Source organism: Talaromyces amestolkiae (genome assembly GCF_001896365.1).
Source record: "Talaromyces amestolkiae strain CIB chromosome Unknown scaffold5.1, whole genome shotgun sequence".
Taxonomy (NCBI): Eukaryota; Fungi; Ascomycota; class Eurotiomycetes; order Eurotiales; family Trichocomaceae; genus Talaromyces; species Talaromyces amestolkiae.
Window position 1 is genome coordinate 1,626,234 of NW_024468041.1, and position 25,150 is coordinate 1,651,383.

A 25,150-nucleotide genomic window follows, 5' to 3' on the forward strand; every position below is an offset into this window, starting at 1 on the left:
CTCGACTCACTATGTATCTAGATTGGACCCTGGTCCCCGTAGTACAGTAAACCCTGGATATAAGCACCCTAATCAGGCAGAAATCTTTTGGTGCTATAACTCAGGTGTGCTTTTACTAGCGTCATTTTAAGCCAATAATATTCATTACACATGATCTACACGTGATCAAACTGGCTAGAAGCACATTTATATAGGAGACACTTAGGTAAAATTGTGTCTATATTCAGGGATGTGCTTAAAAATTACAATTTTAATTGGCTAGTGATCCCTATCATGTATCCATTATTGACACAATTAGCGTGGTGTTATAAATTTGGTTTCTCATATCCAGGTTTTACTGTAATATGTGTGATACGTCTGTATTAATATGCTCATCAGCATTAAGCCCTCGGGAGCCACTGTGCGTACCGCTAGTGTTCACTAAGGATTTTAGGACGATTCCAGTTGGAGCCTTAAACCTTTGATTGGCCATATGAATATTGGCAATTGGGTATAAATCCTCTTTTTGGTCCGATCAGCGTTAAGAATGAGTCTAACAGCTAGTAGAAAGGACGTCTTAGAAGTTTTAGTGTACTCTTGAGCCCTTCACTAGCTCCTAACTTAGCCGAGCTCATTGACTGCTTAGCACCCCGAGTTATCCGGCTTGACTGCGCTGACGGCCGTGTATACTACTAGTATAGAGGAGAGGAGTGGCTGCCGAATCGTCGGTTTTTTAACAAAAGGTTGGTGTACAATTTGAATAATCCACACGATGGAGCTGCGGTGTCATTCATTATTAGACCCTCAGCGCTCAGATCCCCTCGTGTTGACGAGGAAAAATGGGGATTTCCTGGTACACGCTACTCAAGCCGACTTTGACGGGGACTTAACCCTAAAGGGAAGTTCTAGAAAGTTTGCTTGACGACTTGACACCAGGGGCCTCGTTTCGAAATCAGATACAGATAACTACAACGTTTAGCGTCTCTTTCATCGCATTAATCAACCAATCATGCGTACTATAGAGATTAAACGAAGGCACTGATGTATGGAGTGGGATGGCGAGGGACAACAGTAATTTCTAAGGGGCCGAAAACTTAATATCAACCTGAAATCTCGTGAACGTCTTCGGATGTCATATACACAACTTTTTCGTCAATACTTCCAGCATAGGGAATCTATTCCTTGTCTTGCATTGGTCTTTGGATAGATTCAGCGCGACGAGGAATAAAACAATGATTTCCAGTTCGACAATTGATGTCCCCCATTTGGGTGGTATCAAAGCCGGCTATTTCTTGTCAGGCAACGGATATGATTCTTCAAATCCAACAGTGGTTATGATAAATTCAATGTGCACTACAGTTGCGCTTTATCAACAGCAATTTGAAGATAAGAATTTAACCGATGCGGTAAACCTCTTAGCCATTGAGCCTCTTGGCCATGGCTCGACGAGCTCACCAAACGAGCATTTTACGTATTGGGACTCGGCGATAATGGCTTTGCAAGTGATGGAAAAGCTTGGTATTAAGAGAGCCTTTGCGCTCGGTACTAGCCAAGGCGGCTGGGTTGTTGTTCGTATGGCGTTGTTGATGCCCGAGAAGGTATGTTTTCTGGTCTATAAATGAATGAGTTTATCACTCTGATTGTGAAATTCATTCTGACTGGCTGAAAGATCTTGGGTCTTCTACCCCTAGGTACATCCATGGATTATGAATCGGCGAAATCACGCGAACAAGGAGCCTGGGAGCCCAATGCCATTATCGGACCCTTCGTAGAGAAATGGACGAGCAAGACAGAAACTCCGGAATTCATCATTGATGATGTTTGGTGCGGCATGGTGGCTAGTCTGGGTTTTAGCGGTACTGTCTCTGCAGAAACCCTAGCTTTCTGGAAGGAAACATTGAAATCCACTTATATTGGAGAAGAGGGCCGCAAAAAGGTTCGAATGGCTTCAATCAACCTCCTCTCCAGGGATGGGTTGTTATTAAGGCTGCAAGATATTAAGTGTCCTGTGTATTGGTTGCAGGTTAATTTGTCCTCCCGTAACATGCGCATACTATTGACTAATCATTCCTATGCAATAGGGTACCGAGGACGCCCCTTTCGGCACAACTCTCCCCGCCGAGCAGATCAAACTTTTTACCTCGTCCAAGGAAGCTAGATTGACGATGGTGCAAGGTGGTGGTCATTACCTGAATGCAACTAGTCCACGGGAGGTCAATGAAGCGATTCTAGATATTGTTAAGAAATATAGTGAGTAGGACAAGTACCACTAAACAATAACTGCTCAATATGCAGCATCGTCAAATCGTCATGCGGTCAATAGCCGCGGAATGAATTAAAAGTTCATGCGTATGTCGATATGTCTTATTTTACAATCAAGTAGGGCTACTCTTTGAAAATAGTAAAGTAAATCAAGTAAAAAGCTGACCCAAAGTTAGGGCTGGGAGAAGGAATTTTTTATTAGTTTCTAAGTATTCTTTAATACTATTAGTATCTAGTATATATATATATATAGCTATTATAATCTATTATTATATTAATATCAGAAGATTAAGAATGTTATAGCTAATAGATAAGTGATCAGAGTCACGACAAGCTAAATGTGAAAATTCTCTGAGCCTCAAGGACTTGATAGAGCGCTGTTGGGGTTGACCGGAGCAATCCATACTTAGGGCAAGGACACTAGGCGATGCTATAACATGAATGCTCTTAGTAGTATTATATTAGAAAATAAAAGAATAAAAGAAATATATACATGAAAGAGCCTTCTAGTAAAAGATATTTAATTTTTTCTTTTTTCTTTTTTCTTTTTTTATACTTAATATTACTAGTAGATTTAGTATATGTAATTAATAGACTGTCAGCCAGTAGTTCCTGGTACTAGTTATATAATCATAGGGGGAACACATTTTAGTAGCTCCTACACATAAAGGCACATTTGATATACAAATTATATACTAGTACTAGAGCTACTAGGATAAGATATCCCAAGATCACTAGAATCCTAACGTATGTGACGCAAAAGCCTTACGGCTGGCTAGCCACATGTCACAACCAGAGATAAACTAGCATAAATGATCTTTTAGGCTATTTCGCCTTGACTTAATATGCAAGATTTGCAAAAGTTCCACTCAGATATCATATCGGTTGAGACTGTATTCTTGATCCTCTTTGCCGTCGACGTATACATCTACCGGCAATTGCTTGTGTTATGATTGCCGACCTCGTCCACATATCCAATCACGGTGAGTTCCACATAACGCATGGATCTCATCTGACCCCCATATCACCACTGGGTGGGGTTCAGACTAAAACAACATACTGGTGAACTTCGCCTCCATTACCAGTGATGCGGTGATGCGGGGTGAAGTTGCGGAGGCGGGAAAAGCCCGTATAAGCAGTCGATTTCCGGCAAACCTTCACAGCATCTGTTCTGAGTCCACCATTACTATCTTCCTATGAACAATGGATACGGCTCCCCAGCTCCGCTGCACCATATGCCCCGCTGCCTTTCGTCGAAATGAGCACCTTCTCCGTCACTTAAGCCTCGCGTAAGTTTCCCCATTCTCTTGAGTTTCCTAGCTTTAGCATGGATCTAAGTATACCGCATACCTAGACGATGATAAGCGACTGTATGAGTGTACCTTTTGTGCACGCTCTTTCAATCGAAGGGACGTCCTCAAACGCCACTTGAGGTCATGCAGTTTCTACGTGGACACAGGAGTCAGCATCTCAAACGCACTCGATAGCCGCAAAGGCAGGAGGCCAAGAGCATGCGACCGTTGCGCTCGTCTCAAGAAGGCTTGTACGTTTGATTCGCCCTGTACACCTTGTCGGACGAAGAGGGAGACCTGCTCTTATGAGAGACTTGGCTCTCTAGAGAGGGTTATAGGTCCCGGCATGTCATGGATCGTCCATGAACAGTCCTTTACCCAGATATCAAGCAACTTGGAAGATGTCAGTTCAAGCTCGGCAAACTTGCCGACCGATAACCCTGAGCTTAGCCTATATGACTGGGATATCTACAATGACCCATTCCAACTATCTCCGCCTTCGCTGAGCTTCTCGTCCACTGCAGGCGCAGGATCGCTGATCTTCCTCTCGCGGATTACCACTGTCACCGGTCTAAGTGATTCATTTGAATGCCAGAATTACTGGCAAAAATATCAAATAACGGATCAAATTATTCCCTGGAATAAGTGCGTCGTTGATAATCGACGAGACGATTATTCTCGCTGCGATACATCGCTAGATAAGCCAAATAGCAGCTTTGTCTTGATGGACTGGATTGGGGACACTCTACTTCCTCAGTCCCTTGCCATAGTAGAGCTTCTCAAGCAAAATGTTTCAAACGCCTCTAGGTACCGCCAGGTGGCGTCTGGTTGGTCAAATTTGATGGAAAACCTCTGTACGCAGTTTTTCAGTCCGATGAATATTCGACGCTTTCTCAGATTGTTCTGGTTGTTATGGTACCGCCACTGTCCTATTCTACATAAACCTACGTTTCAAGCAGAGAAAGCCTCCCCTGTCCTTCTCGCTACGGTGGTCGTTATTGGTGCCTGTGTCTCACCTCACCCCCAGGACAATGAGTCTGCCAAAATATGGTTCGACATAGTGGAGGAGACCGCCTTCACAAATGCATTGTGGAATCAGCAAAATTTGGATTTATCCAAGAAACTCGAATGTCTCCAGGCAATATACTTCGTCTGCCTCATACAAACCTGGGAGGGATCGGAAGATGCCAAAATACGGATACGCCAGTCCCGCTTCGCATCGGTGCTCATGGTGAGAATTATGCTATCTGCACTTCCTCATCTGAAAAGTCTAACATTAGAGTATTTAAGTTCGCCAGAAGCTTCGGAATCAGCAGCGCAACCCATGAGGATCATCGCTTTGTCGAAATCTCGGAAGTATGGTGGCGTCAATTCATCCTTAAAGAGCAAATCATACGGTATGTGAAATACGTAACATTCCTAGCTATTGTTTATCTGTTTTCAAAACAATAACATGAGCTTGGCTACCAGGACGTTGACGTATGTATTCCTTCTCGACGTCGCATTTGCGATCTTTTATAACTCTCCGCCGCGAATGATTATTTCTGAGCTACAGATGGATTTAACCTGCTCTGAAGAGTGTTTCCAAACATGTTCTGCAGATGCATGTCTAAATCTGTTTGGGAAATGGACATCCGCTATGCTTTGGGAGGGTAGCAGAATGTCTCTTCGAACCGCCATTCGCAAGATTTGCCGCCAGGAGATGTCGCTAGAATTACAGACCACTTTTTCCGAGATGAGTACATTAGATATGTTCAGCATTATATCAGGTGCGTTGTTATCTGTCCATTGTGTACGTTCTGACATTTAAATTGTCTCCGTCTCGGAATTTAGCATTGCATGTCCTTGTTTTCCACATGCAAAGCGACACTATCAATCCAACTTCCCACACGCTTGAGAGCGGTCTCGCAAACTGGAAGAGCCTATGGGAAGTGCAAGAACTCCTGCGAAGGGATGAAGGTAGTAACATTTCTATGGACTTATGGAAGGGTGTAGGGTTTATGCGCCACGCTGAGGAGTATTGGCTTCTTGCAAACATTTTGCTTGAGAGATTCCGTGGCTCTCAGGATGATGAGTCAAATGCAGATTCTGCGGGCCTTGGACGGGGGGATTTAGACTGCGCTTATGATGCCGGAATGCACCATTTGAATATCGTTATCATGGAGTATCGACGTGCCACATCGGAGGTAATCTAAGTAACCGGTAGCAAAATAGTTGCTACGTGTTGCGCTCTCACCTTAGTGATGTATAATATCTAAATCCAATACTGTCATATACAACTTGATCACAACCTCTAGAGACAACAAACAGTAAAGCAATTTCATTGTCATCATTTATAAACATGAATGGTCTGCGAATTGCAGTAGGAAAGTAATCCCTGCCTCCCCCATTCTCCGCCAATGCCACTTTGCTTGTGACCTGAGATATAGCCAGCTGGATGAGGCTTTTCAAAACTATTAACCCAGAAAGACCCAACCTCGATTTTCCGACCAAATCGCTCTGCTTTCGCCACGTCTTTGGACCAAACACACGCCCCCAATCCGCTATCTGTATCATTGACCCTTCTGAGAACTTCCTCTTCGGTTTTCCATGATAGAAGCGGGATTATTGGTCCTGCAAAGGAGTCAGAATTATTCTTTATTAAGCACGAAAAGGAACGGGCTTGTTACCAAATTGTTCCTTCTGAACCAATGCCGCTGAATCCGGCGGTCTTTCAATAATTACAGGGTCGATGAAGAGTCCAGACTGAGAAATTTGATCTTCTCCAAGTGCAAATTGATGGCGTTGTTCGCGGCTGTCCGCAATCAAGTTTCGTATCACTTCGTATTGCAATTTATTCTGCAACGGGCCGAACACATTCAAAGAGCTGGGGGCTTGTCTTAGATTTCGTACAGCTTGCACAAAGCTCTCCCTAAACTGCTCGTAGATACTCTCGTGGACGTATACCCGTTTTGTGGCAACACACATCTGACCCGCATTGAAGAAGCAGGCAACAGCAACCTGGGGAGCAACTTCATCTATCAAGACATCAGGGAAGACCACAGTGGCATCATTTCCACCGAGCTCAAGAGTGAGTGATTTCAGTGTCGTAGCTGCATTCGCCATGATCTTCTTCCCTGTCGTTGTTGATCCGGTAAAGCTGATTTTGTCGATACCTGGATGCAGAGTGATAGACTCACCCAGTTTGGCATCACCATTGAGCGCCTGAAAGACGCCAGAGGGAAGAATGGTAGCAGCCATCTCCGCAAACTTGAGCGTACTGTATGGTGTAAATGGAGATGGTTTCACAATGATACAGTTCCCCATAATGAGCGCCGCTGCTATCTTAGCCGTTGCCAGAACGAGTGGGAAATTCCAAGGGCAGATGGCTGCCACAACCCCTATAGGGGAGTGTGTGCTGACGATCTTCACCTCATTATCCTCATGCAGGACCTCATCGGACAAAGACTGAGCGGCTTTTGCGTTTCATGAGTTAGTTCCACATTTCTATCCAACAATCCCCCAACACTTCATCACCTACCGTTGAACCTTAAGTAATTGATAGAGTGTTCTATCTCTAGATCACCAAGGAATTTCTGATTCCAAGTTAGCATCAATTTTATCGCAAATGATGGACGTCAACCGTCGTGGACTTGCTTACAGACTTTCCTGTCTCTCTGGAGATAATCCCCGAGACCAGTTCCTTTTCAACCAATAATCTTTCTGCAAGCGCGAGTAATGCTTGTTGGCGATCTTTTATATCCGTCGCGGCCCAGCTCACGAGTGATGTGCGGGCAGCTTTCACTGCATCATCGAGATCCTCCAGTGAAGCAACTGGACAAGGCCACAGGGGTGCGTCGGTCCTGGCATCTATGCCATGATGGGTATGCTGGCTTCCTCGATTGTGCCCGTCGACGATATTCCAGAAAGAGATTGCGTTTGCTTGCAGATCCATGATACATGTCAAGGTAAAATTAATGATCAGATAAAAGTCTAAATTTCTTTGACAGCGGTTTATGATTTCAACTTTCAATATATACGCTCATTGTCGGGGTATCCCCACCACCACATACTCGCCGTCGTGAGGAGTAGTGGAGCACCGAGGTATCGGCCCAAGTGACAACGGCAAACCATCGAAACATGAAATACCGAGGGGGAATTTAATCTCCTAAAGGCCGCTTCGATTTAACACTCATATTCTGGGCACCAGCTCCTTACGAATCTAGTCCCCAACGTACAACCAAAATATACCGTGACCATGGATTTGCCACAGTTTCATCAAGCCGTTGTTCTTAAAGTATACTCTAGAGTCCTTTTCTTCCCAAAATTCTTCATCTAACAGTTGCGCATCAGGAGCGAGGGAATGGCATACAGTTTGAAGTCATCGAGCTGCCTCTCCCAGAGCTTGGTCCGGCTGACGTCCTTATCAAACGGTCCGTAACGGGGCTATGCGGCACCGATTTCGCACTAGCTTCCGGTGCACTAGGAGAAACACGTCGCATACTGGGCCACGAGGGAATTGGTCGCATCGTGAAGCTCGGCTCTTTGCTTGATGAATCACAAGCGAAGATAGGCCAACGAGTAGGGGTGTCGTGGGTTCGAGACGTCTGCGGGAGCTGTGCATTCTGTCTGCATGACGGCGGGGAGGCTCATTGTGTCAAGCAGATTCACTCTGGCCGCAAGGTAGATGGCACCCTTGCCGGCTTCACGGTTGTTCCGAGCACATATATTATCAAACTTCCCGAGGGGCCTTCCGATCAGATTCTTGCGCCTATCATGTGTGCCGGTGTCACAGCGTACAAGGCATTGAAAATATGCAATGCCACACCCGGAAGCTGGGTAGTGCTGGTGGGGGCAGGAGGGGGAGTTGGATCTCTAGGTATCCAATACGCGCGGGAAATGGGTTATAGGGTTATTGCTGTTGATGCGGGCAGCAATAGAAAGGAGTTTTGCTTGAGCCTCGGGGCAAACGCTTACGTGGATATAGAACAAGAGGGGGATGTTCCTGCTGTAGTTAGAAAACTGACCGATAAACAAGGGGCAAGAGCTGCCATTGTCTGTGCAGGTTCTAGCAGCGCATATCAAGATGCATTACAGATGGTAGCTCCGTTCGGCACGCTGGTTTGCGTTGGAATCACTCCCGTGTCTCAACAAATCCAGTTCCACCCACTAACATTGATCGACAATGGGATCCGGATTGTTGGGTCCATGGTTGGCACGAGGGGAGACGTACTGGAGGCCGTCGAATTCGTGAGAAGGGGCCAGGTATTTCCCTCTGTGCAAATGGTATCCCTAGCAGAAGTTACAGATGTCGCAAAGCTTCAGGCTTTGAATAAGGTTTGTTATGGAACTTCCAATTGATGATGTTTATTCCTTTGAGTCAAACTGACTTTGTCTTAGATCAATGCCAAGCTAGTGGTGAGCTTATGGTAAAGTCAAGGCAACAGATTATGAAGATGCGTTGCCTTCATCACAGCCTTTCGCTTCAAGTGCCCAACATTGCCTGGCTTACCTAGGAACCTGAAGAGCTGGTTGTACCTATATATAAATTTGTCTTTCTACGTGTACTAGCGCAATAAACAATAGTATGAATATGACAAACAGACCAGACATAAGCCAAGAGCTCGTCTTTGTGTGTTCGTTTCGGGATGCTTCATATTCGCGACAGAGTTTAGCCTCATATGAGAGAGTTAATAGATTCTAGAATAATGATTCTCTCAATTAAAAATTCGGTGCTCGCCTATCAAGACGTAAATCCATACTTCGGTACACTGAAACAGTCCTTGATAATCTAAACTTATCTCTCCCACCAAATACATTGGTAGACAATAGCCTAGTTGCTTTCATACGTTGCCCAACAGATTCCAGGTTGCTTTACTGTATTGCTGCGGCCAAACTCCCGACTTTCCGGGAGCTATGATTCCATTAGGATCTACTGCATTTTTGATGAGCTCGTTGAACTTCAAAAAAGCATCGTTATTCCAATTATAGGTGCCCATGATCTGGTCCATGACCGCAAGATGGGTTCGATATTCTCCCCATCCATTAGCCGCGCACTCATCGATCAGCGTCTTGATAAGCCAGTGAGCTTTCCTTTTCTGCTCGGGGTCTTTCTTGTTGAAGACAATACAAACAATATGATCTGATAGAGAGCTTTAGTTAGCAGTGTATATTGTATATTTGACTTGTCCAAGATGAAGAGAAAAGGACTGCTTCCGCTTTACTCCCGTTCAAAATAAAGAAAGAAGGTCTTACGCATTTCTCTCATGCCAACGGTAAATGTCCCAAGAAAGTCTAACCCAACTTCAAGACATCTCTTCTTGGTAATAGCGTACTGATGCATGGCATCCTCTCCGGCAACTTTCGCGATTGGCGAAAAGAACAGGTGGGCCCCATTTGGAAGCCAATCAATCCATTTTAACTCGTCATAAGTTGGAATACCCTGCATTGTTTTGTCACGGATGCGAAGGACCGAGTTCTCAGGTGTATCCTCGGGGAAATAGAATTGAGCACCTGGGATTGTTGAAAAAGCTGCTTTAATCGTTTCCCAGAGAACATCTCGGATTGGTTTTGGTCCCTTTCATATCCTTAGCTCCCAATCGATACCTATCTATGTAACATGATTGGAAGGCTAGACTTACGTAAAGAGCACCGTAGAAATTCCAACGGCCAAGATTGAGCTGTTTTGCGATAGCATCCAGCTCCTTGTCCGAGAGCGGCGTCGTTTTATCGGTATACTTATCTTTCGAGCCCATGACTGCCGCATCAAGAAGAACATGGCGAATTGTGGGCACATTTTGAAGAGCCATACCTAATCGAAGAGGCCGTATAATATCGACTGCCTGTCTTAGGTCCTCTTCCTTGGGCAGCGTGACAAGATAGGATTGGTACCCGCTGGGGTTTGGCATTAGCCACATGCCCATCTTTGTCACGATGCCCAGATTGGACTGGCTGAAGAGGCCATCAACGTAAGGGCCGAATCCATAGTTGAAAAGCTGGGCAGTCTTGTTCCAAGGCTGGTCCTCGGGCTTTAACCCCGTGGATTTCAGGCAACTTGGGTCTGGCAACGCGCCCATCCCGGTACGCATGAGTTCGCCGTTGGGTAAGACTATTTCCATACCGCTGTGCATCATCCAGTGATCTGGTTCAAAATAAGTTAATTGCTTTCATTGTAATGCCATGGAGGGTTGTATATCACACACCACCATAGGGGGTATAACCCACACCTCTCTCGACAGTGTTGCCGAGGATAGAACCACCTCCAAGATCTGGGACGTCAATCCACAGCTTGTCGCGAAGGTTGTGGGCTATAAGATACTCATGCATGTCAAGAAATGTTACCCCTACATCATATTTGGATTCAAGCATCCATCGATTAGCCCTCACGATGCATGCCTCAAGGGTTATTCAGGACTTCTCACCCGGCTCAACGAGGCAGTATGCCCCTTCAACGTTGACATCCAGGATCTTGTTCAAATTCTTCCCCATATTGAGAACAATACTACCACTGACGCGTGGTGCGGCACCACCATAGCCGGAGTTCCTTCCAATAGAGATCGGCCATAAAGGGCAGGATATCTCATTTGCTAATCGGACAATAGCCCTACGTATCTTGAGTATTTCCAGACAGGCCATTTCTATAGAAGATTATGCATTGCAACTTACTGTACGTCCGCGACACTGCGAGGAGCCACAACCGCAGAAGCGAGGAAATAGTCCTGCTCCAAGACATGATGCGGGTCGTGCGTGTGTGGAGGATCCATGTACGAAGCATCGTCAATCTGATCCTTCGAAGTTATGACTTCGACATTATCACTTCTAACGAGGTTGATGATCTTTCCGATAAAGTGATTGAAGTCTAATTCTGTCACATTTGGTGGCAGAGCCAGTGGTTTGAATTTCAGCGATTCCGATGCCATGACGATTTCGCTCACTGAAAGTTTGGATGGTCAAGTATTTACTTGAGCTGTATACGAAAGATCCAGTCTTGAATAACGAATATATAGGAAATTAGGGTCTCATGATTCGGTACTGTTTCTCCAGTACTGCGGGGGTGGGAATTTGCCGTTGCTTCTTGCGGGGATTGGCGGTATAAGCTGCATGGGTCTTACCCCAGTTCCGACGGCAGTAGCGTATGATCTTCCGGTGCTCGATCATTGGGCTTGTTTGGCGTGACCTTTTGAGATAAAATCCTCGACGACCACACTGCCGATGATGTTGCAGATTTCGGTTACGAAGCTTTCTTTGGCGTCGAGGTGGTTTAGTATCGGGGTTCTGGGGGGGATTTTTGCTGGGAAACTAGGGCTCAATCCTAAATTTCCAAGGTTGTGTTGCTCGATAGACCTTGCGAATGAAGAGTATGTACCTGAGTAAACGCTGTGGTCATGCTACGATTAGTATACAGTAGAATGAGCCAATGATTTCTCCGGAATATAACGTAGCCAACTTCCTGTTACTGGAGGATCTACACGCTCATCCGCTCAACAATATTTCCTTCACAGCGACCGTGGGATAAACTGGTCGTACTACCCATGCCTAGGAAAGCCCATTATTGATCGGCGGCCTCATATGTGGGTTTATGTCTCGACTCGAGACCGCCCCGCGCGGTCCATGTAGAGATGAGCTCATTTGAGGAACGGTCCTGGCGGAGGAGTCCTTCTTGAAGAGCCCATCAGAGTGGGGTCTTCGGACTCCTGGAAACCGGGGCTTTGTTCATAATGTCGAGCCATGTGTTTCATCCGATCATCCCAGACGTCAAACGTTTTCTTGCAGTCCATATCCTACTCAACGATGGAGGATTCCGCATGTGCCGGCATCGCCTATGATGTCGAGCTGGTCGTTTAGACTTATGCATTCGACGGAGATGACTGCTGAAGAGGTCCTTACGGCTGAACTCGTGGCACGCATTTGTAGTGGAACGGCAACCCCTCAGATCGCAGCGATGCAGGTCCAGTTTCATGTGGATCGTGGAGACATGACGCTTCCACTGGTTCTTGACCCAAAACGTGTTCGGGCAGCCGTAGGCACGGAAACTGCAGGAGTAGATCGGTTGGGCAGATATGGCAGCGCCAGCCTTATTTGTGGTACGGATGGATGCATATAAATCGCGGTGAAGTTGATCTCGAAGGACGAACTCTTCAAGCTTCTCGCGACTAATTGTCAGGATGAGAATACGGCGCCGTTTTTTTTGGACCCAGCTCGCACTCGCACTGACACCCCAGCATAGCTGAGCACCGCGAAAGCACCGTTGGGGCTTTCCAACCGGTATCGTCTGATAGTCAAACGTGATTTCTTCCATCTTCTGGATATCCCTCGTGCACACGATGGCTAAGCGAGACTGTGTTCCTACCGTCCACCTCTCGAGCTTGCAATTAGGCTCACGGAAGTGGTTGCAGTATCGTCCTGGTTCTCCAATACTTTGAGCTGCATCGATGAATTCCCTATCGACTTCTGCGGTATAGCGACCATCACCACCGGCTGGACGCACCGGTCTTTACAGTCCAGTCCGGGCAGTCCCTATCCATAGATTACGTTGAGCCAAAGGATAGCTCAGGACTACAACTAACAAAATTCGGAGGAGCTAAGATTGATTTAGCTAGCTCTATTTATAGCTTAGAAAAAAATAATCTTATAGTTTATTTTTTTCTATTTTTCTTCTTTTATATATTTTTAGACCTTGACAATGCTAGAGGTGGACATCTTAGAAATGCCCTTATAGAATAATTCTAATTTAATTCTAAAGCTATAATCTTATAAAAAGAAGAATAGCTATAAGGCTATAGATTAAATAGTATTGTAATAAGCTTTTTATATTCTAGGTATATGATATATATAATCTTAGCTAAGTTTAGTTATATATTACTTAGTAAAAAACTTTATAGTGAGGCCGTAGATGCTATAATTCCTAGAGAGCAGCAAATAGCTGCGAACGCTATATAACCCTACGTTTCTTACCCTATTGAGCACCCGTACTACTACGTCCTTGTAACTCTTACACTAATAATAGGGCTTCTCTTCCAGTATTAAGGAGCGTAATATTTCAACTGCAAGCTTATATAAGGCTATATTAACTGAGTTATTAAGATTTCAATATAACGCGTTTTTTCGCGATATGTAAACAAATTAGGTATCAGGTGGGTCTATGCACCAGGCGGTGAAGGACGGTGGCACCTCCGGACGTGATAAAACATCCATCCTATCCAGTACCCCATACCCCGCATCAGAATCCGCTCGTCTCCCATCACCAGCGAAACTGGATCTTAGATTGGTGGTATCTAGTAGTTCCAGCTCAAAAATTCCCAAACCTAGACATGCAATTCCCCACTGAAATCTATGATCTTGTAAGTCCCTAGGGACATTGCAGTGCTTGATTCTCAACTCGATGGCAGATTACATTCTATGTTGAGAATATCGAGAATACTGGATGTCATTTTGGGCGAGACGATGCCCAGCATTACAACATTTATGGCAAAGAAACTCAGAAAAGGCTAGCCAGCTTAAGATTGGTCTCCAAAGCTTTCTGTCATAGCGCATCACCACAGCTGTTCCGACATGTTATTGTGAAACTCTATTCCTCTTCTACTAGTTCACCTTTAGTTCGGCTCATTAAGATATCTAGAAGCCGACATGCCAACTATATCCGTCAAATTAATTTCGATTTTGATACCTATCGCTCGAGCTCTGTTGATAGGCCTGATGTGGAGGACCTCGTCGGAATCCTTTCATCATGTTTAGTTCAATTCACCAACCTAAAAGCGCTCATATTCCATGGACCACCCTCCTATCTTTTCCAAAGGGAAGTAAGAGCGTACACCCATACTGTTATTATGGCTTTTCGCTATGTGCCCCTTGTGAATCTCGAAGTATTTGAGATCCACTTTCCGATCACCCACCAATTTGGACAATTCTTCCCTCTGAAAACCAGTGCGGTACAGATACCTATCGTAGATGTTCTTCAACGACTTCGAAGTCTTGAATTATTTGTGTGTGCGTACACAGATCGCCATCATCAAAGATATTGGGCTACACCTATTTTGCCAGAAAATGCTGCTCTACCAAATGAGACTTATGCGTCATCTCTGTTTAAGATGATTGAATCTGCTACCCACCTAAAATCCCTTTCAATACGCAGTTTGGATATTCTAAACCTTGACCCCTTTAGATACTCTTCATCTTTACGTCTTCGCTTTTTATCTTTGTCCTCCATGTCAATATCTGCGCACAATCTTCTCTCACTTGTGATCCAATCCAGAGAATCGCTAAGATTTATCGAACTTGGACTGGTCAAATTGAACACCAAAACATGGCAGTATGTTTTACTGGAAATAATCGAACTGCCAAGGCTTATAGATTTTCAGATTGATTCCAGTGGGTAATCATCAACACGGTCAAGCTCTCATTTGGCTCTACGATTCCTCCCAGCGCCAGATAATCCGCCCAGTATTGAGACTGGCAATTGGGATGATATATCCGCGCTGGGTAATCTACAACGTGCCGTGAACGCAAACAGAGTTAAAGCAGGAGTTCAGCCTTTCTCGGAGATGAATTACAGGTATATCGAAGAGCCTCCTCTGGAAAATCTGTTACAGGATCTTGATCTTGGGTCTGGACCTTAGGCGTTTTGCTCCCTACCATGCATATAATCCATAACGCGAGTTCTATGTACTGTGGGGTTCTCTTTCTTTCTCTTCTTTTCAGCTTTACTGTCCAAACAAGGAGGATCACGCTTTGTTGGGTACAGATAGACTTGAAAAAAGTTTCACTATTTGACATGATCTCGCACAATCCAGTCCCACTGTAGGGGATAGAATAGAAGCACACCTTAAGTCTATATCGCTAACAATCAGCTTTGGCAATAATGTATTTCTTTCACACTGATCACTCAAGCAGACTGGCCGATGTCTTCCAATTGTACTCGAACCGTTATACGTCGAGGGTCCGGAGAATCATGTGGAACATACTTCTTGAGTGACAACTATTGCTTGGAGAAAAACCCGCTTTCCCCACAGCTCCCGATGTCGAGAATTGTACGTTACGATCTTAGCTCTAAAAATTCTATCCAGCCGTCGATACCAGTCATATCCTTGACGGCTTTAAATTTTTTAAGAGCACTAGTAATAAATATGCTCATTCCAGTCTGTTGCTAGAAAGGCTTTATTAATGACGTAATATTTACTAGAAGTAAGATATTATAGATTTTTTGTATAGCAACTTGAAAGTGATCTTTCTCTAGTATGGGTCAGAATTTAATCTTTACAGCTTTAACAATAGTATCTTACTAAGAGGTACTTTAAGCTATTTATCTTTTAAACTGGGATTAAAAGGAGTTAAATAAAGACGTAGTAATTCTAATTATCTGTATCAAATAAAATTGACATCTTTGTTTTCAAAGAGTCACTTCGTCCGTCCTTCAGACTAATATTCATTGTCATGGTCATTCATGAGATACACCTGTTGTCTACAAAGTCAGGACAAATTCCATTTTTTATGAAGTTCTACTTTTGCATCCTCCAACCGTCCGGCTGTCGCTACTATCCTATCTCTAGACAACTTCCTGCGGGGTCGAAGACGACCTCGCAGTGACACATTCTATTATTACCCATTCCCTTCACAATCACCCACCATGCCTTTCATTACTACTGCCAGCAGTAGTAATCATTACGATATCACCCCCGTGACTAAAGCTCACAACCTCAAAGCCGACGAATTTTCATACTGAGTACGACACCACACCTATAAATACACTCGCTGCGACGATGCGCTAGACGCTTTTTATGAAAGTTATTTACTATATAACTATGGACTTGTCTATGCCCATAACATTATAAACTATATATTTATAAAATCTAGAAGAGTATGCTCAGTAGTCAACAATAAGCATAGCAAAGAAATGCTTGTACGCACTCCTTATAAATATAGAGCTTGCCATCAGTTGTTGCTAGCTATTAGGGAAGGGTGAAGGTTACGTTGTAAGCAGTCTATTGTTAGCGACAATGCTATATACCCATAGCGCATAATGACCTGATATTGCCCATTCTGCTGCTATGAGCGATGATGATGACGAACCAGTCACTAAAATTATTGAGCGTCCTCCTCTAACTCATCGTCACGTTATCATCTACCGTCGCACTTCCCTGGTCTGACCTCATCCAGCCTGGGATCACTATATGAAGCCGACCGCGCCGACCGTCAAGAGCGCCGAAAACTCCGTCCGCGTATCGCGATGAACCATACGCCCATTTCAATTAGAAGTAAAAGAGTGTTTTCAAATCGGTTGTATCCACCATCCACCATAACTGGAACGCGTTTATCAAAGTCGAATAACCCGTCTCCACTGAGAAAGTGATGGCAACCACCGTGATGCATGATCCACGAGCTCAGTGTATGACCCTATCGAAGGAACGACTGAATCATGAAAGCAACTTGCATATGCGCGCACCTTCCAACTGCACAGTTGCTCGCCTCCCGTTTGAGCCTAGCGGAACACGGTGCCTCACTTCGTAAGGGAGGGGGTAAATGCTGGTCACACACAGCACTCGACAGGGGTGATCACACGTACATGTCATGATGAAATTCAATAGGGCGAGGCTACCTAGGACATAAATCGTACTTCGCGGACAAGGCTAAAAATTGTATTATTCAATTTGCGGAGATCTAAAGCCTTTGGGTTAAAGTTATTAACTAGTATATCTTCTAGAGATTATTGCTAAGGCCTAACAGGATGGATCGCCACTTGGATATGTTCCGAGATATGTATCCTCCGCAGTGGGCCTGTGACAGCAATCTAGTCGATCTGAAGCAATATCTCGAAGTTATTGATTAATGCATATCGACGATTCTGATTGGTCAGGCCGATTCGGTTTTCACAGTCATATCTAGCAACAGGTACATACAAGAACAATCGCTATCATCTAGAAACTAAATTTCTCACCGACCAATTTCTCACTGATAAGCCATAGTTGCTCCGCAGCTTTTTGATCCCTCGCATAGGCAGGAGCTTCTGCAATTTGACAATCGGCAATATAGATACCATGCCCGTCTTCAGATGCTGGGGTAAGGCGATCATCCAACGCTGCCACGAGTGAAGTGCTGGTTCCCTCGTCCAAGCTCTTGAAAGCGCTTCGAAACTTTTCAAGTATCTCTTTTAATTTCACGGGATCAGTATGACGAATCAACTCCGTCAGTACGGCGCCAGGATGCACAGCAAAACTCAGAATACCATGCTTCTGATACAATCTCCTTGTTAAACTAAGAGAATAAAGCACATTGGCTGTTTTTGATTGTCCGTATGCCACTGCAGGCGTGTATTTGTCCTTCGAATCGATAGAATAGCCCGTGAGTGCCACAGCAGAATAATCGGGCTGTTCACTTTGCGGTAGATCGCCGTGTGATTTCTCAAAATTTAGGTCGGAGAACCGGATTGGGCTATAGACAATCCCACGAGACGAGAGATTAACAATTCTAGTTGCGCCTCTTTCATTGACCTTTGCTGCGGCCAGAATCTTAGGCATAATGAGATTTGTGAAGAGGAAATGCCCAACATGATTGGTTGCAAGTTGCAGTTCAATCCCGTCTGGACTGAGCTGACGCGTTGGGGGGTTCATGGTACCCGCATTATTAATGACGAGGTCAATCCGTTTAATTTGTGGGTTTGCCAGAACGGCTGCTGCTGCTTCACGGCAAGACTTTTGAGATGAAAGATCCAGTTCCAGAGCAATGCAGTTCACACCTGCGGATTTGGATGCGATGTCTTCAATCACTTCTTGGACTTTGGATCTGCTTCGGCCTGCTAAGATCAAAGTCCGAGGTGCATGAGTACTCAATATTTCTGCCGTTTTACCTCCAATGCCTTTTAGACCGACACCAGTAATGAGGATCGTTTGGCCTCGAATGCGTGAAGAAAATACTTCAGCAACTGTCGACCCCAATGTTGACTTGTCGAATGCCATTTTATCCGGGCTTTTGGTGTCAAAAGAGGAGAACGAAAGGGCTTATTGAGTTATGAAGCTGGTACTAATGTAATAAGGGTTGGTAGACGGTTGTACGCTTTATATCCCTCAATGCCGCGGACTTCGGACTTTAGACGGAAGTTTCAGTAAATATGACAAAAGATGCTTATGCTGATGAGTGCACAGACGAATCCGTAGTGGGTCCAGAGAAGAAAGCTACTGGCCATCATTCAAAGGGACTTGATTTTGACCCGCTGTCGGAGATCGTGCATGAGGTGGGCTAGGCCTAATATTGGCCAATCAGAGTGAAGGATAACAAGCGTATATATTTCCTTACTTTTTCTGACATAAGGGCAGGGATTCCTAGGACTATTTAGATGTAAAATTCAAATAACGGCAATTAGAATCCAATCTTGTTTGAAAAGCTCTGCATACTAGTCTGCGCAATGCGAAATCGACCTAATCAGCGCAAGTAGACGACGATTATGAACGATAGGATCTGTGGGAAAATTTGACAACCCCTAAGCTAGGAGATTGCGACTTTGACAATACCTCCCCCTGTTTGTTTCCTCTCCTCGTCTTGGTATCCTTGTCGATAGGTACCTAGATACGAATGCCAATTTGGTTACTTCATATGTTTGATTCCTGCCAAGCCTGAGTTGCCGTGACAAATTAAATTTCAATGACAGGATTCCTGGCCCTAACAGGGATCGGACAAGCCCCGACACTTTAGGTTTTTAACCAAGCTATCACCAGTAATTTACTTTGGTACTCATTCAATGGGCACTGCTAATTTAGCGGATATTGTGGGGTGTGACGAATAGTCATACTTAGTAGGTAACCTTTTATAACCCAACCCAACCTAATAGGTGTGGGTTCGGGTAGGGTTATGCTATGCCTAATATAAATTGATATAAATTAACGAATTAGTATGAAGAATAAATGTAGATAGAATACATAACAAGTTAGAATTAGTAAGAGTTATAGAAAAATAAGAGTTATATATAAGGACACTAGAGCTATATTTTTATATTATTTAATTATTTTAACATATTTCATCATTTTATATTTATTATTTATCTTATTTACATATTTATATTCTCTATAGCTTATCATATAGTGCGCCGCTATACTATGATTTATATTAGTGCCTGCTTGGCTCAGGTACATATCTAAATAGCGGCCCTTTAGATAGCAGCTAGCTACAGCGGGTATACTAAGTCTAACTAACTAACTAAAGTTGTCGTCCTGGCATAATTTTAACGCTGCTCCTATAAACTGGGTTAGTCACCTACAGAGAGGATTAGTTCTTATTTACCTGTCTTTTATAGCTTTATCATATTAATATTCCATTACTTTATATATTCACGACGAAAACGATACACTTTAAAATAGAATAAGACAATGGTCGATATTTTCAATTCGGAGGGTGGTCTATCTTGCATCAAGGACGCAAAGCCGGTCTTCCATTTTGGTTCTGTTTTCATCTACACGTGTATTAATTGTCATCTTTATGCATCAGTGGTCATTTCATTGGGGAAGCCAGTAACTAGTCATCCGGGAACAAGGCCTTCTTTATATTATATTTATTTAATGTAGTAAATGAATTTTATTTCTCTTTAAGAACTGAGATAATAAAAACATTAGTTTATATTCTCTTCAAATTATTAAACCACATCTGCCGGCTCACTATTAACTAGATGAGCGGTGGTCAATAAAATATCGCGAGCATTGCAAATTGCATATAGAACTAGTCGTCGATAATTAGCAAGAATGATGCCTAATAAAAGGGTATAAGAACATGGGGATTACAAAAATCGCGAAGAATATAGAAATCATTAAGAGCTTGTGTCTGCAGGCTCGTCGGCTGATATATATCGCAACTGCTAATATTTTCGACTCTGCCATTTAGGAGCTGTACTGTGTTGAAGGCTTACAGATCAAAGAAAAAAGATATTACTAGTAGATGTTTTTGGGAGAGTTAGTTACTTCTGTTACTTATCACAGCGTAATCGGTAAGCCACCTGCCGGATTGGTGGGTTTACTATCAGCCAACCCTAAGCTATACATATACAAGAACAGTAAAAGAAGAATTGCCTAACAATATTGTACGTATGTCTTCTCTGTCTGTTTGAATACATGTTCCAAAGCCGGGTTTTACATAAACATTTTGGCGAGCTGGCTTCCAGGCCTCTGGCATTTATGGTTGACATTATTTGTGACCTGTGTTGAAGGGTAAACTTGAGGGCTGTAAAGTAGAGAGTCTGATTGACTGCCCTATTTGACTGCTTCTAGATATAGGGATCATCTGACAGAAGAAAACAAAACATGAGGAGACACGCTCGCTCAATATCAATACTATAGATCACGTGTTTAGGTCATGCGACGCCTTAATCGGGAAACTGGCGCAACGTCCATAGCCCTACGTCCACCCATCCGCTACGCCGTCACCTACTCCTTAGCTTGCCTCTCTAGATTATGAGTAGAATGCAAGTGTACTTAGCCTAGCAGTGGAGCTCATCCACCTCGCTCCGCAAGATGCTCTAGCCATGGCCATATATTCCTTGATTGAAGCCAAGTTAAGTTTAGTTTGCGAACCCCGGTGCCCGCATTTCTGAAAGTTGCGAATCTTGGTACTCAGGCCAACCTAACGTGTCAGCTTAAAGTATGATATTGCCGCATACGGATCCACCACCGACTGGAGAGCGCTCTAAGTGGAGAATAAATACCTCGGAAGACAGTTTACTTTGACGAGCTAGGGTCCCAGAGTCTGAGACTATTCATAGCGATGTAAAATGTAATAGGAGCGGAGAATAGGATGTATGCGCCGCCAGACTTCAGATAAATCCGGTAACTCCTAACTCCATACGGAATGTTGCACCGGAGCTGAGCAATGAATGGTATTTGGCACAGGATCCGGAACTACCCCTTGATGCCGAAATTCTGCGTGTTAGCTAAACAGCGAAGTGGGGAAGGTTGCCTATAAAGCCTGAGATACTGCCGTACAGCTAACGCCTTCGAAAGAGATCAGTAATCAGGCCGCTCTTTCGATCCCAGAAAAGCTGAATTTTGAATCTTCTCTCTAACACTCTGCGTATTTCTTCTTCACACGAAGCATATTCATTAGTGCACTACCCTTTGCTCCACATCATTCGCCGCAGGGAGCCCAGGAAATCCAATGTCTACAATGGAACAGGTATTCAGCAAGAATACTTTAGGATCTTCCGTAGCGCAGGTCCTCTCCTCCTCAATCAAATGAAAGACCATTATTATCACCGGCATTAGCTCGAAAGGTCTTGGTGGCTCCCTGGCTGAAATCATCAGCTCACACTCGCCAATGAACCTGGTCTTGGCTAGCCAGACATTTTCAAATGTCCGGGAGGTTATTGGTCTCTTAACACCTCGATTCCAGGACGTGAACTACATAGCGGTTGTACTTGACCTCTCCTCCCAGCAGTCCTGCTGGAATGCAACATCTATGATCCTTTCTCATAGGCACCTCTAGAGTTCACTGCGGCGTTATTCGGACTAAACTTCGCCCGTCATCAATGACTCAGAAAGGTCTTTCAAACAAGTTGGCCACCTGATAGGAGGCTATGCTTCGAAAATTTACTATCTTACTCGAAGCCGGGCCTTGCCGGTGCAGAGACAAATATCTTCGTAATTGATGGCAACTTTGGGGTTATAGCGGTGATGGCCAAATGCTTTTACGCAGCAGCATGCATGAAATTGATCTGCTTCCTGCCCTTCCCTCCACATAGCCTACCGGGTTTGTGAAAGGTCTGCGCGCAAGACGCAGCATCCAAGTAGATCTGGAATGGAAGAACGGCAGACTCATCACCGCAAAGCTGCTCACGTTCCAACCTGGTACTATTACCTTATACTACGCTAGCTATTCTGGGAAGATAATTCCCAAGGCCAACCACATAGTTCAGCTTGATAGCTCGTTGCAAGTCATCTCCTATCTAGGAATGGACGGTGGTGGGATGGCAGATGTGATATAACCATGATAGAAAATCCCTAAATCATGTACTACCAGCCATGTGAAAAAACATTGTCAAAGTTAGATGCCTAAGCTTCATCTTAGTTTCATTCGTCAATCACACCATCAATATCATTATCAAGTATCTTCATGCATCATCCTCCCTCCTCTTAATACTAAGGTCTCTTAAGCCCAAAAGACCGCTTCCCTGTCACACGTTCATATTCTCTCTCCTTACAATCATACTTCTGACAAACAACTAGCAGGTAGCCAGGAACGGACATTTTGGTATCACTGAGACATCTATGTCGGCCCCACTCCGATCACCTTTGTCAATAATTTGAACTTTACGCTGATGTAGTTGGATCGGCATGTCGAAGCCGAGCGGAGCGTTTACTTTGAAACGACCAATACAGAATCATTGACAAGGGGGGTGCTCTTTCTCATTAACGATGCACTGATTTCCAAATAGAATTTGAAAATGATCTTAATCAAGGACTGTTTGAAAGTACTCCAAAGAGAGATGCCTAGCACCTAACTACTGTAGAAAACCAACCAATAGCAATAGATAGAAGTCTGAGAATTTCAGGACACTGACCGGCTCTTCTCCAAACTGGCTTTTGCACTGACCTCGCTCGCGAATGTCAATGCTCAGGGTAGTGGTAATGCTCTTCAGACTGCTCCTCTAGAAGGACACCTTGAGATTTTTCAGCTACTACTCGAAAAGGGCTCGAGCGGATGTTAATGCTCGGCTGAGGTGGATACTATGATAATGATCTCTAGGCTACTACTACAGCCGCTTCGCAGCCTTGGCTCTTCTAATCCGTCTTTTGTAATTTTCGAGCGGGTCGGTGTAGGGTTACGTCATATGAATATACGCGACATCTCCCTCACCTCTGGACAGCAAGCACACGCTTCTTGAAGCTTCATAATCCATTAAAAACGCTGTTCTGCTGAGAGAAATCGCAGAGTTGTGCATTAGCTTGAATAGTCTGTCAACCGAGTCCCTAATAAATAGTAAAGATGCGAAAAGATATACATATAAAAGAAAAGCACTTTATAAGAAAAGTACAAAGCGAATGACAATATAAATAAAGGAAGCGTTGTAGTACATGTACACCTCGTTTGGATGCGGTAGGCATGGACTCAGTTTGCTGTGACTGTAACGAGGTAAATGCTAAACGATGAAATCATCAAACCCGGAGCTGTTTTGAGATCGAGGGTAGAATGGTCAATTGCTTTGGCCTTCGCGCAGGCCAGTCTCCCTACCCGAGATGGGAAATGTGTCGCGGTTCCGTACTCCCTCGCGTTCAATTACTGGAATCTCAGCCAGTTGTTTCAAGGCTGCTATAGCTGCAATTCGCTCTTCTTCCTTCTTCCCCTTCTATTTAGCTTTCTTGTTTGCGGCTGTTTTCTCTTCTCCCTGTTCTCTTTTAGCTTCTGATTCAGCCAACTGCTTCTCGGAGAACTCCTTGTGGTCTACTTGTGCAACCAACTCTGGGTGTCATTTGTTCTTCATCAGCGGGTTCGACATAGTCTATTCGTTTTTCTTTCTGTTTCTTTGATTCTGCTGCTCGCGTCGCCGTCGCTTCCCGTTCCGTGATAGTCACCATATACGATGGCTTTCCCTCGTCTCCGGTCTTTGCGCCTGAACCACCTGGCTTGAAGATGGGAATCTTCATGCAATCTGGAGGAGTTTACACACAAATTTTGATGACCTGGCAGACCGAAGCGTCATTAGCCCAGTTCGACTTATGCCAGAAGCTGACTGGAGCTGGATTCTTTGAATATCTGGTACAGCTTTGACACGGACGTTCACATTTGGGCGGTAGTCTCATCGATTTTCTTCCTGAAGAAGAAATGTTGACAGCTCATTTTCAAGGTACCCGTGCCGCCAAGCCCGCGACCACTCGTTGCACGAGTGGGTGCGCGTCAGATAAACGATATTATCAGTTATCAGGGGGCAAGTTACAAGCCGAGTTACATAACCCGCACTGTATAACCCAGATAGAGGGGGGGTCAGATCGCTATCTGACCCCTATATAACCTGGATATCTAGGGCCAGATGATTGGCTAGTTATTATATAAGTTACAAAAAGATATTCTACTTTCATCCTAAATCAAATATAAGATAATATTGCACTATAGCTAGTATAGTAGATAGTTAGAAGAATAACTATAATCTAAATTAGATTAATTTATATCATTCCTCTAGGGATTAATTAAGAATATAATTTAATCTATATCTTGTATAGCTAGCTTTACTTATATAATTTAAGCTCCCTTATAAGATAATATTATAGATCTAAAAGATAGTATATAAAGCTCTAATTAATAATAATAATAATAATATTAATAATAATTTCTTTAAGAAATAGAATTATTAACTAGAGATTTAGATAGATATTTATAAAATTAATTACTAAGTGGCATTAACAGCTAGAAAGATCTAACTAAAAAATATTAATAGATTATATAATAAACTATAGACTAAATAAAGAGTATTTTATAAAGAGCATACCTTTATAGATAGAAAGATAGTAATAAAGTAAAAACTTGTCTATTTCTTAGATAAAGCTATAATTAATTATTTAATATAGCTATCTTAATATCTTAAAGCTTATTATTATTATTATTATTCATATTTAACGTCTATATGCAACCTTATGGGTTATGACAGACACATGCCGGGTAAGGCCCTAGGCCCT

The 25,150-nt window shown here is 43.8% G+C and overlaps 4 protein-coding genes across 4 annotated transcripts; 2 read left to right on the forward strand and 2 right to left on the reverse strand.

The window, feature by feature from the left end:
• Positions 1 to 1,211: 1,211 nt before the first annotated feature.
• BHQ10_003615 (uncharacterized protein) lies at positions 1,212 to 5,728 on the forward strand (the record flags this gene model as incomplete). Its single annotated transcript, XM_040875891.1, has 7 exons — positions 1,212 to 1,577; positions 1,649 to 1,915; positions 2,061 to 2,229; positions 4,493 to 4,764; positions 4,824 to 4,930; positions 5,004 to 5,302; positions 5,367 to 5,728. 7 exons carry the CDS (start codon positions 1,212 to 1,214, stop codon positions 5,726 to 5,728), a joined length of 1,842 nt encoding a protein of 613 aa, XP_040732119.1.
• Positions 5,729 to 6,173: 445 nt separating this feature from the next.
• BHQ10_003616 (uncharacterized protein) lies at positions 6,174 to 7,467 on the reverse strand (the record flags this gene model as incomplete). The annotated part of the gene is made up of 3 exons (XM_040875892.1): positions 6,174 to 6,988; positions 7,054 to 7,108; positions 7,174 to 7,467. 3 exons carry the CDS (start codon positions 7,465 to 7,467, stop codon positions 6,174 to 6,176), a joined length of 1,164 nt encoding a protein of 387 aa, XP_040732120.1.
• Positions 7,468 to 7,770: 303 nt separating this feature from the next.
• On the forward strand, positions 7,771 to 8,945 carry BHQ10_003617 (uncharacterized protein; the record flags this gene model as incomplete). The annotated part of the gene is made up of 3 exons (XM_040875893.1): positions 7,771 to 7,809; positions 7,866 to 8,849; positions 8,913 to 8,945. The coding sequence occupies 3 exons, from the start codon at positions 7,771 to 7,773 to the stop codon at positions 8,943 to 8,945; spliced, it is 1,056 nt and encodes a 351-aa protein (XP_040732121.1).
• A 410-nt stretch (positions 8,946 to 9,355) lies between these two features.
• On the reverse strand, positions 9,356 to 18,460 carry BHQ10_003618 (uncharacterized protein; the record flags this gene model as incomplete). The annotated part of the gene is made up of 9 exons (XM_040875894.1): positions 9,356 to 9,654; positions 9,768 to 10,089; positions 10,154 to 10,653; positions 10,715 to 10,819; positions 10,934 to 11,115; positions 11,178 to 11,445; positions 12,399 to 12,989; positions 17,443 to 18,297; positions 18,352 to 18,460. The coding sequence occupies 9 exons, from the start codon at positions 18,458 to 18,460 to the stop codon at positions 9,356 to 9,358; spliced, it is 3,231 nt and encodes a 1,076-aa protein (XP_040732122.1).
• Between the last annotated feature and the right edge of the window lie 6,690 nt (positions 18,461 to 25,150).